Source organism: Ursus arctos, unplaced genomic scaffold (assembly GCF_023065955.2).
Source record: "Ursus arctos isolate Adak ecotype North America unplaced genomic scaffold, UrsArc2.0 scaffold_19, whole genome shotgun sequence".
Classification (NCBI taxonomy): domain Eukaryota; kingdom Metazoa; phylum Chordata; class Mammalia; order Carnivora; family Ursidae; genus Ursus; species Ursus arctos.
In genome coordinates this window covers 55136981-55152064 of record NW_026622863.1, presented here as the reverse complement: position 1 = coordinate 55152064, position 15084 = coordinate 55136981, and the positions used below count along the sequence as shown (strand labels likewise).

At 42.0% G+C, this 15084-nt stretch overlaps 2 protein-coding genes and 1 pseudogene across 4 annotated transcripts in view; 2 read left to right on the top strand and 1 right to left on the bottom strand.

Moving 5' to 3' along the window:
* Positions 1-15084, bottom strand: part of LOC113247438 (KRAB domain-containing protein 5-like) — a 342457-nt gene that overhangs the window by 249185 nt on the left and 78188 nt on the right. The window lies entirely within an intron of this gene.
* LOC113247391 (zinc finger protein 91-like) overlaps positions 1-15084 on the top strand; it is an 87265-nt pseudogene that overhangs the window by 50650 nt on the left and 21531 nt on the right.
* Positions 11059-13255, top strand: LOC130544101 (KRAB domain-containing protein 5-like; the record flags this gene model as incomplete). The annotated part of the gene is made up of 2 exons (XM_057314156.1): positions 11059-11200; positions 11896-13255. Coding segments are annotated over 2 exons (252 nt in total), but the record flags the coding sequence as incomplete, so codon positions are not given.

The window sequence follows — 15084 nt, the reverse complement described above, 5'->3', positions numbered from 1 at the left end:
CTGGAGGACGGACCCAAACCAAGACAATTGCCCTTCATAAGAATCTCACTGTCCCAAGCGGTGAAGGATATAAAACATTGTGGAAAACCTCCCTTTTTAAGTCAGCTGTTTCTGCAAAGCAGTGTGTTTCTGTAAGCAAAAGCTCTAACCAGATATTCAAAGATAACTATTTGTGGATAGACAGTTTGGAAAATCTGGAAAGTTACCTTGTCCATGCTGAAAATGATTATTTGAACCATTTTGAGGATTGTATTGGCTTGACCTTCCGATCAAAGATTTCTGATAATCAGAGATTGAGAAATGAACAAAGTACTAAGTGGGGTCCATACGAGAGGTGCTTCACTGAGGGGTCGACCCCACAGAATTACCAGCGCCCTTTCAATGGAGACAGAAGTGCTCAATGCAGTGAATCTGAGAAAACATTTAACCAGGGCTCCAGTGTTCATAGATGTGTGAACACTTGGTTTCCAGAGAACGATTATGAATGTCATAAATCTGGGGAAGGCTTTACTAAAACCTGTAACCTTGTTATACATAAGAGTCTCCCTTTGGGAGAGAATCCTCATGAGTATAATGAATGTGGGAAAGCTCTTAACCAGTCCTCCAGTGTTGGTGATGATCAGAGAATTCATGAGGGAAGAAACCCATTGAGATGTAATAAACCAGAGACAATATTTAGTCAATCATCAAGACTAAATATAAATAAGATCATCCCCAGGGGAGAGAAAACTTACATTTTTAAGGAATGTGGTAAATCCTTTGACTGCCACGTATCACTATCTCAGCATCAGGGAATTCATACTGGAGAGGAAATATATAAATGTGAAGAATGTGGTAAAACTTTTAAGGACTGTTCATCACTAAAGAGACATAGGCAAATCCATACTGGAGAGAAATCTCACCAGTGTAAAGAATGTGGCAAGTCCTTTAAGTGGCTCTCAAAGCTTAGTAATCATCAGAGAATTCATATTGGAGAGAAACCTTACAAATGTCAAGAATGTGGCAAGACCTTTAACCAAAGCTCCAGGCTTACTCAACATCACCAAATTCATACTGGAGAGAAACCTTACAAATGTCAAGAATGTGGGAAGGCCTTTAACCACCACAAAACCCTCATTCAACATCACAGAATTCATACTGGAGAGAAACCTTACAAATGTCAAGAGTGTGGCAAGGCCTTTAAATGGCCCTCGGATCTTACTCAACATCAGAGAATTCATACTGGAGAGAAACCTTACAAATGTCAAGAATGTGGCAAGGCCTTTAACCAAAGCTCCAAGCTTACTCAACATCACCGAATTCATACTGGAGAGAAACCCTACAAATGTCAAGAATGTGGCAAGGCCTTTATCCACCACAAAACCCTCATTCAGCATCACAGTATTCATACTGGAGAGAAACCTTACAAATGTAATGAATGTGGCAAGGACTTTAACTGGCCCTCAGTCCTTACTCAACATCAGAGAATTCATACTGGAGAGAAACCTTACAAATGTCAAGAATGTGGCAAGGCCTTTAAATGGCCCTCGGACCTTACTCAACATCACCGAATTCATACAGGAGAGAAACCTTACAAATGTCAAGAATGTGGCAAGGCCTTTAACCAAAGCTCCAAGCTTACTCAACATCGCCGAATTCATACTGGAGAGAAACCTTACAAATGTCAAGAATGTGGGAAGGCCTTTAACCACCACAAAACCCTCATTCAACATCACAGAATTCATACTGGAGAGAAACCTTACAAATGTAAAGAATGTGGCAAGGACTTTAACTGGCCCTCAGTCCTTACTCAACATCAGAGAATTCATACTGGAGAGAAACCTTACAAATGTAAAGAATGTGGCAAGGTCTTAAGTAGGCATTTAAGTCTTACTCGACATCAGAGAATTCATACAGGAGAGAAACCTTACAAATGTCAAGAATGTGGCAAGGCCTTTAGGAGGCGCTCAACCCTTAGTCAGCACAGTAGAACTCATACTGGAGAGAGACCTTACAAGTGTCAAGAATGTGGTAAGGCCTTTTGCAGCAACTCAGTCCTTACTAAACATCACAGAATTCATACGAGGTAGAAACCTTACCAATGTAAGGAATGTGAGAAAACACTTAAGCACTGCTCACCCCTCATGCCTTAGCAGAGATTGCATACAGGAGAGTCACTATACAAATGTAAAGAATGTGTACAACCTCTCACCGGAAGTGTCAACATCATAGTTACCATGTAGGAGCAAAACTGTACCTTTTCTGGAATTCAGTCCTTCCTCAATATCACAAAATGCGTACTAGATTCAAACCCTTGGAACATAATGTGGAAAGACCTTCATTTTACTACACACTAGAGCAAATACCAGAGAGTGCGTTAAAGTACGTAAATTGAAAGATATGAATGTTTAGAAAACTATTTAATTGAACATCAAATGCCAATAAATGTTACAGAAATCAAGTAAAAGGAATACATTATTCACTATTCAGACATGACTCTGTATGAAATAGTTCTTATAAGGAAAAGTCAAACTTGAACACTTAGAAAATGTATATGCCATTATATTTCAACAGTTTTAGTGGACCATTGTACATATATATAATTAATTTCAATGTGTGGTTTCTTTATTTCTTACATCAGCCCTATTTGATATTTGTGACTAACAATATTAATGTATTTTACTCTGAAATCACTTAAGAAAATTATTGTTTGTGTAAGACCATGAGGCTGATTGTTGCTACATCAATGATACTAGACACCTCGCCACATTCGGTGGGACTCCTGTATCCCTAATTTTCCATGGAATATGAAGGACGGTATAATATATAACGTACGAAGTCAATCTCAATGGAGATGCTACTTATGGTTATAACATTGATGTAAGTTACCATGAAATCTGTGTTCAGAACACATACTTCTCTATATATCAAAACTAGAGAACTTCCTCCGATTAGAAATACAAGGTTTTACTAATTGTTCTTTAAGGAAAAAGTGGTGGCAGTTTAGTAAACTACCAATGTATCTTCATAAGTGCAGTCCTTAGAGAGTATGACTTGATGTGGTTGAAAGGAAGAAATCCTGACAGATAACTGAAAGAGGAGAGCTAACTCTTCCCTACAATGCCATGCAGTTGTACATACACATGTCTTAAGAATGACCTCAGTCTTGAAGTGGATGGAAATCAGTACTCCCACATTCTTCTAACAACTTGAATGCTTTTTCACGTGTGTATTCTGTATTTTGAATGGTGATAATAGACTGGATTTGAAATGCATAACTTAGTCTTTGTGTGAACTTAATACATTTTCTTTTTTTTTTAATATTTATTTTGTTAGTCACCACACAGTACATCCCCAGTTCTTGATGCAATGTTCCATGATTCATTACTTGCATATAACACCCAGTGCACCATGCAATATGTGCCCTCTTAATACCCATCACCAGCCTTAATATATTTTCATTAATAAAACTTACTGGTTTTTAATGTATTGACATGGATGCGTAATGAATAATGTGTATCCTACCTCCAGTGTTAACCTCTCTTATTAAGGTTGTAGGTGACTTTTGGAATCAATCACCTATTTGGTAATGGAGTAGAATAATATACCTAGGAATCCATTTGCTCTGGTCTGAGGTTTAAGTGATGTGTGATTATTTTTGCCTAGTCTGTCATGATTTTCTCCTCTTTGTGAATACCAGGATGTTAGTACAGGTATATTACAGAGGTATGTCATGTGGAGGTATTGTTGAAGTCTTAGCTGACATACTCCATGATCCTGCTGCTTGGCATCATTCTGTGTAGCCACTAGTTTCGCAGGGGCCTTGCACTGACAGGAGTCCTTCTCACTGTGCATTCCCGAGACGAAGCGCTACAGTCACAAGTTAAGGGAACTTCTGATACGACATCTGCAATCCATCCTTGTGAGCCACCGTCTCTCCTTTCCCCCTATGCTTTCCCTCCCCTGTCCCTTAGAGAAGACCCCCACAGAGCTTCCCTAAACCTGTTGTAGTTGGAATGGCATGTTCTGGACTTAGCCTTGGGACTCTAAAGCACTGCACCGTGGCCCCAAATTAACGTATGTGCCCCACTTCGTACACTGAGGTGTTGTTTTGATGTGTCTGTGAAGTACACATGCGCATATGACCACGCTGCGTGTGTAATAGATACCCCCTAAGAAAGAGACATCTATCCCAAGAGGAGTGGTATGGTAGCCCAGGTAAGAGGTAGAAAATATCTAAGATGAAGAACGAGCATGTGGAGGAGGACAACTGTCCCAAGTTGCCCAACTGACTCCCTGGATGTAGGAGAAGAACTTCTACTTGTTTCGTGTCCTAGTTGTCTCCACATCTCCAGTTGTATTTTCCTCATTTTGGTTTCCAGCTCCATAGGAACCACAACCATTCTTTTTTGCCCATGTTGTGGAGACAGTGTCCTCAGTAAAAGCTTTACTGTGATTAGAGAGCTGGAAGGCCAGTGGGTATGTATTCGGATATTGAGCATGGGCATGTGGGATGTGAATCTATGTAAACTTTGATGAAGGCAGCGTCCTTAGAAAGAGACCTATTAAAAGGAAATGTAAAGAAGTCTTTGCAATGTGGGGAGGGACACAGACGTGGCTCCTTTTAGTGACTGCAAAGGCAGAGACAGCTCTTGGTGGTGTCCTCTGATGAATACATGTCATGGGGAAAACGAACTGGCAAATGTGGGTTTCTCGGGACTAGGGAAGTCCTGCTTTATCTTGAAGATTTGATTGATCTCCTGTGTCTTACTGAGGACTAATGCTGTTGGATGTCAGTGATGACTGTATTTTCCCAGGCCTAGGTCAGTGACAGGGATGGAGGAGGGTACTGGATGATGCAACCATTTGAGCATAGCTCTAAAGTGTCACCTAGTATCATGTTGGAGATGAAGAAGCCTTCTGGACCGTGCCATAGACTGGATCGGCAAGTGTGTGCTGTGGTTGCCCCCAAGCACTCGTGTCCCAGGTAGGTAACCCCAGGCAAGGTAAGATGCACTGTAGTTGGGTGACCTTTCAGGGAAGGTGCTTTGCTGCTGTGCGGGACCTTCCTCCCTTTCCTCAGTGCTGTAACGTGTATAGTCCCAGGCTCTGGCTCTTTGCATGGCTCGGAGTTGTTGGAGGAGCAATTCAGCAGTGAGAGGCAGTGAGCATTTCTGCTTCAAACAGTACATCCCATGTTCATTGACTCCGCAATGAATAAGATTATATATATATATATACACATATATATATACGTGTATATATATACGTGTATATATATATATATGTGTGTGTGTATATATATATATGTTTTGGTTTTTTTTTGAAAGTAATATGTATCACCCTACCAGGAATTAAATCTTGCCTTTTACAACAACATGAATGGAGCTAGGAGGTATTTTGCTATGTGAAATAAGGCAGAGAAAGACAAGCATCATATGATTTCACTCATTTGGAATTCAAAAAACAAAACGAATGAGCAACAGGTAAAAAAGAAAGGGAGAGGCAAACCAAGAAACAGACTCTTAACTTTCGAGAACAACTCAATGGTAGCCAGACTGGAGTTTGGTAGGTGGATGCGTTAAATAAGTGATGGGAGTTAAGGACTGGCCCTGTGATGAGCACAGAGTGTTATATGGAATTGTACAATCACTATTATACAGCTTAAACAAATATTACTGTGTATGTTAACTAAGTAGAATGTAAAGAAAAACCTTAGGAAAGTATCGTGTTTTATAGATCTAAGAAATTTTTTGTTTTAGATTGCCTAACTTGCAGCCGTTGCACAAAACACACCTTGGCAAACAAATGGAAACATTTATCTTTTCTCCCTTCCTGATTCTTCCCAAATTCAGAAACACTCAGAGTGACCTAACTCCAGAGACTGAACTGTCTCCAACTTCATACTTGGCAAGGGCAAAAGGCAATCAATCTTTTAGCCCAACCCCCAGGATCCTATAAGTTTCCTTTAACATACAAAGACTCCTTTGGAAACTTCCTTTATCTCTCCCCTCCCAAGACACATGTTGGCAATCATTCTCCAAACATATGACCCACTGATATACATCTGAAGGGTCTCATGACTGAGTTTTTACTAAACAGTAATAAATGGCCCTTCCTAACAATAGCTAGCCCCCTCAAGGTCCTGGAAACCTTGTTTCCTGAATACCTGGGACGCTTAACCTATCTCCAACAACTTTCCAACTAAAAGTAGATAATGGGACACTCCTCTTGACCCCCGTGCAGCTCTTTCTGCCCACAGGTCCTGTCCTCCTGCTTTTATAAAACCACATTTTTGCACCAAAGACCTCTCAAGAATTCTTTCTTTGCCATCAGTTTTGTACTCTGATGTCTTTCCTAAATCATCTATTGAGAAGAGAGTTGATACCAGAAATTAACTTTTTAGATCATAAAGGATTGACTGCAAGGAGTGGTAAGCCATTGTTTGACATACATTTCCTCCTATTTCCTGTGAATATAAACCTGCTGTTTCGAAATTCTAAATCCCTACCTCCCTATGTCACAGTGGCAAGTAAGCTTCAGTCACCTGTCGTTGTGCCTCATGTCTTTCAGTTTCCCATAATTAAGATTTTCATTTATCTCATTAAACTGTCTCACATCATTTTAATTATCCACTGACCAAAGGATTGAGAATGGAGCAAGAAAGACAAGTTTTCCTCTCCTAACATTCATTTCTCTTGTATGAACTGACCTCCATGCTTCAGACCCAAAATATAATGTGATGACAGAGTTGGGGATAAAGAGGAACAGTATTGCTTTGCCAGCAAAGGAGGCCACAGCGGGTCAGGGCCTTCAAAACTGCAAGCCCACCCAGAGCCAGGGGGTGGGCTTTCTTAGGGAAATGCAGGATCTAGCTGGTTTCCATAGGCATTGTGTCTGTGCTATCAGCCCTGTTCCATCAAGTTGTCATGATGGAATCAGGTTCCTGAAACAAAGGGCTGAGAATGGAAGAGGGGCGGTTTGCATAGGGGAGGTCTGGAGGGGAGAGGGAAAATGTTACTTCGTTTGAAATGGAGTCTCCCTGAAGCATTAATGCAGCCATTTTCTTTGTTGTTCAACTTTACGCTTTTACGTGGTTTCCATTTCAGTCACCAGGACAACTATGGGAAGACCGCTTCATATTTTACAGTGAGAAACCACTCAATATTTTCTAGAATGGGTAAAATAATGAAAAAGGATAAAACACCAAATTTCAGGGAGAATGTTGAGGAATTAGAATGCTCATATATTGCTGGCAGTATGGTAAAATTGCATTCAGTTTCGAAAACTTTTGCGGTTACTTAGGAAAATAAACGTTTACCTTCTGATGGGGAGCATTTTGTCACTCTAAAGTGTGTCTCTGGCCTGAAGATCATAATAGGCTATTATTTTAAATTAAGGGCAGATAAAGGAAAAGCTCTGAAACTGAGGAAGTTTCCCTTTGTGAGAGACATTTGCATTTATAAGGGAAAGCTCCATGTGTGAGGGTGTCTTCCTCTGTGTAGCAGAAAGAGGGAGAATAAGTCAATCTCCAGAAATTCTGATCAGTGAAGAGGACGTGGATCTCAATGTGGCCACAACCACAGCCTTGGTCACTGTCCTTTGCCTGGTCAGCTCCCCAAATGCTTCCCAACAGGATCCCGTGTGGAGTTTCAAAAAGGATCCTATCTGGCGGGCTCCCCCTCAGATTCTGTCCATTGGTTTGGGCGAAAACAACAGTGTTGTGTTAATGAAGGGCTCTAGGTGATTCCCGGGCCAGGGGTTAGCACGAGGGCTTCAGGTTATTTTATGAGAGTTGAGAGCGGGCTTTGGTTCTGGGAGAGGTAACAGGGTCTCTGCTACGTGAGTCTGGGAGGGTCAGGTCTACGCAGGACATGGTTCTATGCTGTAGCTGAATTTGTGGGCACCTGTGGGAGGGGAGCACCCCCCTCCCCCCCGCTGCCACCCACCCGGAAAGCAGTTAAGGAAAAGTCAGAGGTTGGTCTCCAAGTAGGAGGTCAGAGTTTCTGACTAGCTCCTGACACAAAGGAGTAGGAAGTTGGGTATTTTCTGCATTTCAGGTTCATACCTTCAGGGAAGCAGTTTTCAGGTAAAGAGGCTCTGTTGGGGGCTTTAAGGGCATTTTCTCCTGATGCTGCTGTGATTTCTCCACAAATATCTTGTGAGAAAGAAATCTAGAGGTCGCGGTGAAAGAAGAAATGGCCAGTTCTCAGGTAAGCCTGGTGTCCCAGGACAGGCTGTGTCATGTTTTTTCCTTAGACTCCTTGCCTTTAGAAATTGCAAATGTTGATTCCTCTAGTTCTGAAGTTTCTCCCTTATGTTTTCAGTTATATTTAAGATCTTTTCAGAAATGATACTCAAGGTCAGGTCTTTAGAACACTTTTCCCTGTATCCCAGAGCCTTCTCTCCTGTGTCTCCAAACATTTCTCACTTAGGTCCCATCTAGAGGCTTTACCAGCTCTGTGTAGACCAGGGTAAAAAAAATGAAGAAATAAACTCGAAGGATTTGAGGTCCGGAATAACTTTGAAAGTTCTCTGAAAGAGAAGTTGGGGAGGGGGGTGCTTAAGACTTGCTCTTTAGAATGTGAAAACAGATACTCTATTTAAAACACACTAGAGTGGGAACTGGGGGGCTCAGTCAGTTAATCCTGAGACTGTTGCTTTCAGCTCAGGTCATGATCTCAGGGTCCTAGAACGGAGTTCTTCCTTTGCCTCCGTGCTCAGAGGGGAGTCAGCTTGAGACTTTCTCCTTCTCCCTCTCCCCATCCCGTGTACTAATATGTAAATGAATCTTTAAATTAAATATATGAGCTATTACACGGAAACCGTGGTGTCTCAATGTGGTGTCTCTGCCGGTCAGATGGGGGCGCCAAACGTGGGTCCTTGATGGGGTGGAAGTCAAGTAGGATTGGGAAGAATTTTCCTGAGGCAGAACCACGTTGTTAGAAGTTGATTGGATCCACTGTGAGAGAGCGGCAGGCAGGACCGCAGAGGAGAGGCTGTCTGCGGGGAGCAGTGGGTGGGGTGGGGGCTGTGTTTAAAAGGGGAAGGTGAGGGGTTATGGGGACTTAAGGAATTTTCCCTTTTCTAGTCTCTGTTCCTGGTTGTCGGTAGCCCATTGGTTAGTTAGGGCCTATGGTCATGTTGAGGTGGGTCCCCTGATGGGCTTGTCTGGACTCAGCCCTGGGGGTCACTGGGGCCCTTTCTCCATTCCTTTGCTCAGGCTGCTTGCCTAAAAGCAGCTTCTGCAGAAACTGTAGGTGATTGAACTGTGTATATACCCACTGTGTTTTCATAATTAGATTTATATTCTGAATTCCTGTCTTCAGACCACAAGAAAACACCGCTGTTGACGTGTCCTTTGGTGTGCCTTAGGCACTGAGATCAGTTTGTTTCCATACACCTGACGTAACTGCTTTTATTGGCTTGGTGCTCCTTGCTAGATTCCTCCCCCCAAATGTTCATATTTTCCCTCTTATTTGTAGGGAACTTGGATGCACTGAGCGATATGCAGAGACCACCACAGTTCAACTGGAAACTTCTTTGTTCTGAGTTTTTCTTGTAGTTTTCTTTTTTCTTTTTTTTTAAGATTTATTATTTGAGGGAGAGAGACAGAGTACCTGGATGGTGGTGGAGGGGGGACAGGGGGAAGTAGACTCCCCACTGAGCGGGGAGCACAATGTGGGGCTCAATCCCAGGACCCTGGAAACAGGACCTGAGCTGATGAAGGCAGATGCTTAACCAAGTGCCCTTGCTTGTAGTTTCTGAGGAGAACAAAGTCAAAAGAAGTGTGGATAAAATAAAGTTTCCTTCAAATTGCAGCCCTTTGATAAATATTTGAGACAGACTATGACATTCCTCGCGGAATTCAGAACTGCCTTAATGTTAATGTTTTATTAGAGGGGAAAAACAACGTTAGCTTGACAATAACCAGAGCTCTGGATTCTGTTAAGTCTTCTTTAGCATAAGAAAATCCTCTTGGGGGGCGCCTGGGTGGCTCAGTCATTAAGCGTCTGCCTTCAGCTCAGGGCTCTGCCTTCAGCTCAGGGCGTGATCCCGGCGTTATGGGATCGAGCCCCACATCAGGCTCCTCCTATATGAGCCTGCTTCTTCCTCTCCCACTCCCCCTGCTTGTGTTCCCTCTCTCGCTGGCTGTCTCTCTGTCAAATAAATAAATAAAATCTTAAAAAAAAAATGAAATGATTTAAAAAAAAAAAAGAAAAAGAAAATCCTCTTAGAACCTCCTTTATCTGTCCCCCAAATATCTGTTGGCCATCATCCTCCACGCATATCACCCACTGATAGATACCTGAAGGTTTTTTTTTTTTTTTAAGATTTTATTCATTTATTTGAGAGAGAGAGAATGAGAGAGAGCATGAGAGGGGGGAGGGTCAGAGGGAGAAGCAGACTCCCTGCTGAGCAGGGAGCCAGATGCAGGACTCAGTCCTGGGACTCCAGGATCATGACCTGAGCTGAAGGCAGTTGCTTAACGAACTGAGCCACCCAGGTGGCCCCCGGATGGGTATTATGACTGAGGTTTTCCTTAACTGTAGTAAATTACCTTATCATGCCAGCTAGGCCCTCAAGGTCCAGGGAACCTTGCTTTCAAATTCCTGAGAGTTTGTCGCTTTTTCTAACCTATTTGTAAGGATAGAATGAGTTACTGCTCATAACCCCAGTGCAGCTCTTTCTACCCCTGGGTTCTGTGCCTGTGTTTCAGTAAGACCGCATTTTTTGCACCAAAGACATCTCAAGAATTCGTTCTTCATCATTCACTCCTGAACCCCAACACTTCACATCAGAAACATCTCAAGAATTCTTTCTTGACCAGTGGCTCCTCTCCCACATCCCAACAGGTTGCACTGGACAAGGAGGGCTCTCCCCGTTGTGTCGTTGATATAGTTGACTTCTGGGAGTGGAAGTTCTCAGTCAGCCAGCCCTCCGTCCCATCGGTTTTTCTTTACTCCACACTCATGTCACGGAGAAGGAAGGGTCAGGGTTGGGTCTAGCTGGTGACATTAACTCCTTCTATCATCTTAGGGACCATTGTGAACTCTGCCAGTGGCCACTTGGTGACGGTGGTATGTCTTGCAGGGACTCCTGACATTCAGGGACGTGGCCATAGAATTCTCCCAGGAGGAGTGGCGATGCCTGAGCCGCACGCAGCGGGAACTGTACAGGGACGTGATGCTGGAGAACTACGGACACCTCCTGTTCTTGGGTGAGGATGACTCCTTCCAGATGTCCCAAGCCACACTCGGGGTTTCGTTCTTCCTGTGAAGACTTTCTCTTGGAAGATTCCTCTTTGAGTGACTGGAATTCAGATCCAGGCAGAAGGGGAAATAAGTAGGGGTTTGTAGATGCAGAGAAACATCTTCATGATGTTTCCTTTCCAGCTTTAGCTTCCCCTTCCTGAAGGGAACAGCATCACTTCCGGAGATCAGTGGCAGTTCTAAACACTGAGTGCCATAGCATGGGACTGCCCACATCTTTTTTTTTTTCCTAAGATTTTATTTATTTCAGAGAGAGCGAGAGAGAGCATGAGCACCGTGAGGGGCAGAAGGAGAAGCATACTCCCCTTTTAGCAGGGTGCCTGATGCAGGGCTCAGTCTTGGGACTCGGGGATCATGACCTGAGCTGAAGGCGGATCCTTAACCGACTGAGCCACCCAGGTGCCCTGGTACTGCCCACATCTCAAGTTTACATTTCCACTCCTTATTATTGTGTCTACTACTTGGAAGTGAAGGTCAGAATGTGAATATAGGATATCCCTTCTGCCCCTTCTAAAGGGGCTATTTGGGAACAGAATTTGGGAAACTATTTTCTAGAGTTCTGCAATGTCTTCTCTACTGCGCACAGTCATGACTGAAAGTTCAATCCCCAGCAGTATTCATTTTCCTTTTACCTGATAAACAGGTTTCATTCTCTCAAAGCCAGACCTGATCATGTTTTTGGAGCAAGAGGAGCAGTTCTGGGATGTGAACAGAAAGAAGACAGTAGCCTTCCATCCCGGTAGGTGGGAATGAATGAGGTAGATGACAGACGGGAGGTCCAAGTGTAAAGGGGAAAGACCTTAAACTGTGGTCCCTGTAGCTCTCCTTGAATGAAGATGCATTTGAGAAGCCTAGTGTCATTGTCGCCCTCTCACAGAGGGACATCTGCTATCCAACATTACCAAGCTGTTATATTCTCCTTCGTATCCAGGGATGGTCCACCACATCCACAGGGAGGGCCAGGAGATTTCCTTGGGAGTTGGAGGGCCTCCGTAATCTTGACAGTTTCTCCATTGCTTTGAGGTCCCTCACAAATCTCGCTATTTCTGAGGATCTCTAGGCTGTGCCATTTCTATGTTCTGCTTTGAGTCATGTCAGAAGCATGTCATGGTAGTCGTGGGCATCTTGGGATTTGGTACAGAAATCCCTAGGAACACTGGAGACAGATATCCCATGTTTTCTAGTTTATGCTTTCCAATGTTATAGAGGCTTTAATCATAATCATACAAAAGTGAGGCTCAGTAACTTCATCAGATAGCAGAGCACCTCCCTAATGTGAGAAAATCTAATGCTTTATTTCTCTTCAAAAGTTCATTTTTTTCTGGGGCACCTGGGGGGGCTCAGTCGTTAAGCATCTGCCTATGGCTCAGGGCGTGATCCCAGGGTTCTGGGATTGATGTAATACTAGAAATTTCCACTGTGTGTTCCATTTCTCTGTGAGATAATGTAATGTTTCTGTTTGTTTCCTAGAATTCCTACATAAACAATCCATAGGGGAGCTAGAACATTAGGACTCAGAACTTGTAGCCTTTAATAAAGTCTCAGTTGTTACCTTATTTATTAGTAGTTGCATCATTTTATAATTTTTCTTATATGAAGTTCTTGTGACTGTGTCACATGTGTTTTCACTTCTAATTAGTTGTGTATAAGATTCATCTCTGCTTGCATTAAAAGTTCTGGTTGGACATGGGCATGTGCTTTATAAGAAGTAAGGGAGATAATTAGTAAAGTACCCATAGATTTTTTAAAAGATTTCATTTATTTATTTGAACAAGAGAAAGAGTTGTGAGATCAAGAAGGGGAAGGGCAGAGGGAGAGGGAGAAGCAGATTCACTGCTGAGCATGGAGCCCAGCTCCATCCCAGGACCCTGAGATCAAGACCTGAGCCTAAGGCACACGCTTAAATGACTGAGTACCCCTATTTAAAAAAACCTTTTGATCAGAAATGTAAGCAGAGAAAATCATTAGGTTTTTCTTCTACTTTCCTCAGAATTTAATCCCAAATGTTTAATTTATATACAGTGGCTGTCAAATTTTACAACTTTCATGGTCTTTGTTTATTTAGAAATGAAAGTGTCATTTTTTTCTTGATTTGAAAGAGTGGATTAAAGCCTTAAATTCTGTACAGAATGCGGAATATATTAATAATTTAATACATGTCTTTCATGCTTTTAAGTGCTTATTCATAAAATTTTCATTTACACTTTTTATGATTGATTTTAATGACTACTCTTTACAATTTTATGGTCAGTGACAATATGCTAGTGAAATGCTTGTTTTTCATGGGTACATAGACACATTTTAAAATTACAGTTGTATAGTTCTCCTTTTTTATAACTAATTTTATTCTTTTTGGTAGAATTTCTTGGGCTATACTATATCTTAATCTGGTTTAGTAATTGCATAATAATGTACTTCCTCTTGTCTGGGAGTTTCCACAATGCTAGTTAGCTGTGGCTTGGGTTTTACCTGTGTATTTTGTTACAGGAGGAGAATTTTCAGCTCAGTACATTTCAAGACCATGTGAGTATAACTCAAAAAAAAAAATGAGCTTTTTGCTTTTTGTCAATAAAATTATGTGTGTATTTGTCTGTATATCAAACATGTATAACTGTTTGTGACTCCTGTCCATTTCTCTGCTTGGTTAGCAGTCAGTGAATGTTGTATTATGTCTAGGTGAGTTGTCACAATCATAGAATTAATTTCTTTTTTTTTTTTTAAAGATTTTATTTATTTATTCGACAGAGATAGAGACAGCCAGCGAGAGAGGGAACACAAGCAGGGGGAGTGGGAGAGGAAGAAGCAGGCTCATAGCGGAGGAGCCTGATGTGGGGCTCGATCCCAGAACGCCGGGATCACGCCCTGAGCCGAAGGCAGACGCTTAACCGCTGTGCCATCCAGGCGCCCCTAGAATTAATTTCATTATTTATTGGTGCATTTTTATTCTCTTGGTACCATTCTCATTAACTTTTGTGTTTTCCGCACGTATTTTCATTGTCGTTCCCTTAGAGATTCCTTAAAACACTTTGAGGTAAAACAAACCAGTTAAAACGCACAGTTTCAATCGCATACAAAACTCCTCTACTTACTATCTCCACCCTTGTACCCACATTATGTTACCGATATCACAAATTCTATTTTTTCATGTCGCATATTTTATTACCTGGATTTATGATTTTTATACATTTATTTTAAAAAAATTCTGTACCGGAAACAAAAGTGACGTGTGCTACCTAATGACCACTGCAGGTTTCTATAATTGTGGAAATATTTATGTTTAGCCAAAAGCTTTCTGTTGTCATGTGATTTCAGTTACTGATTAAAATCCTTTTATGTCGTCTAGAGACAATTCCTTTAAGGTTTCTTGTAGGACAGGTCTACTGGTAAACTTAGGTTTTTATTTGGGAAAGTCTTCATTTCTGCATCTACGGAAAACAGTTTTGCCAGGTAAAATATTTTCTTTGGCTATTTATTGATCATTGAGTACTTCAATACATTATCCCATGTATCCCATCTTATCATCGGGTCTTTGAGAATGCCAATACTAACGTTGTATTGTAGGAGCTCTTCTTTTCTTTCTTTTTTTTTTTTTTTAAGATTTTATTTATTTATTTGACAGAGGGAGACACAGCGAGAGAGGGAACACCAGCAGGGGGAGTGGGAGAGGGAGAAGCAGGCTTCCTGCTGAGCGGGGAGCCCTACACGGAGCTCGATCCCCGAACCCTGGCATCATGACCTGAGCTGAGGCAGATGCTTAACCGACTGAGGCACCCTGGTGCCCCACACCTGTGATTTTTTATAAGTTAATTACAAGGTGTCACTGTGTTCATGT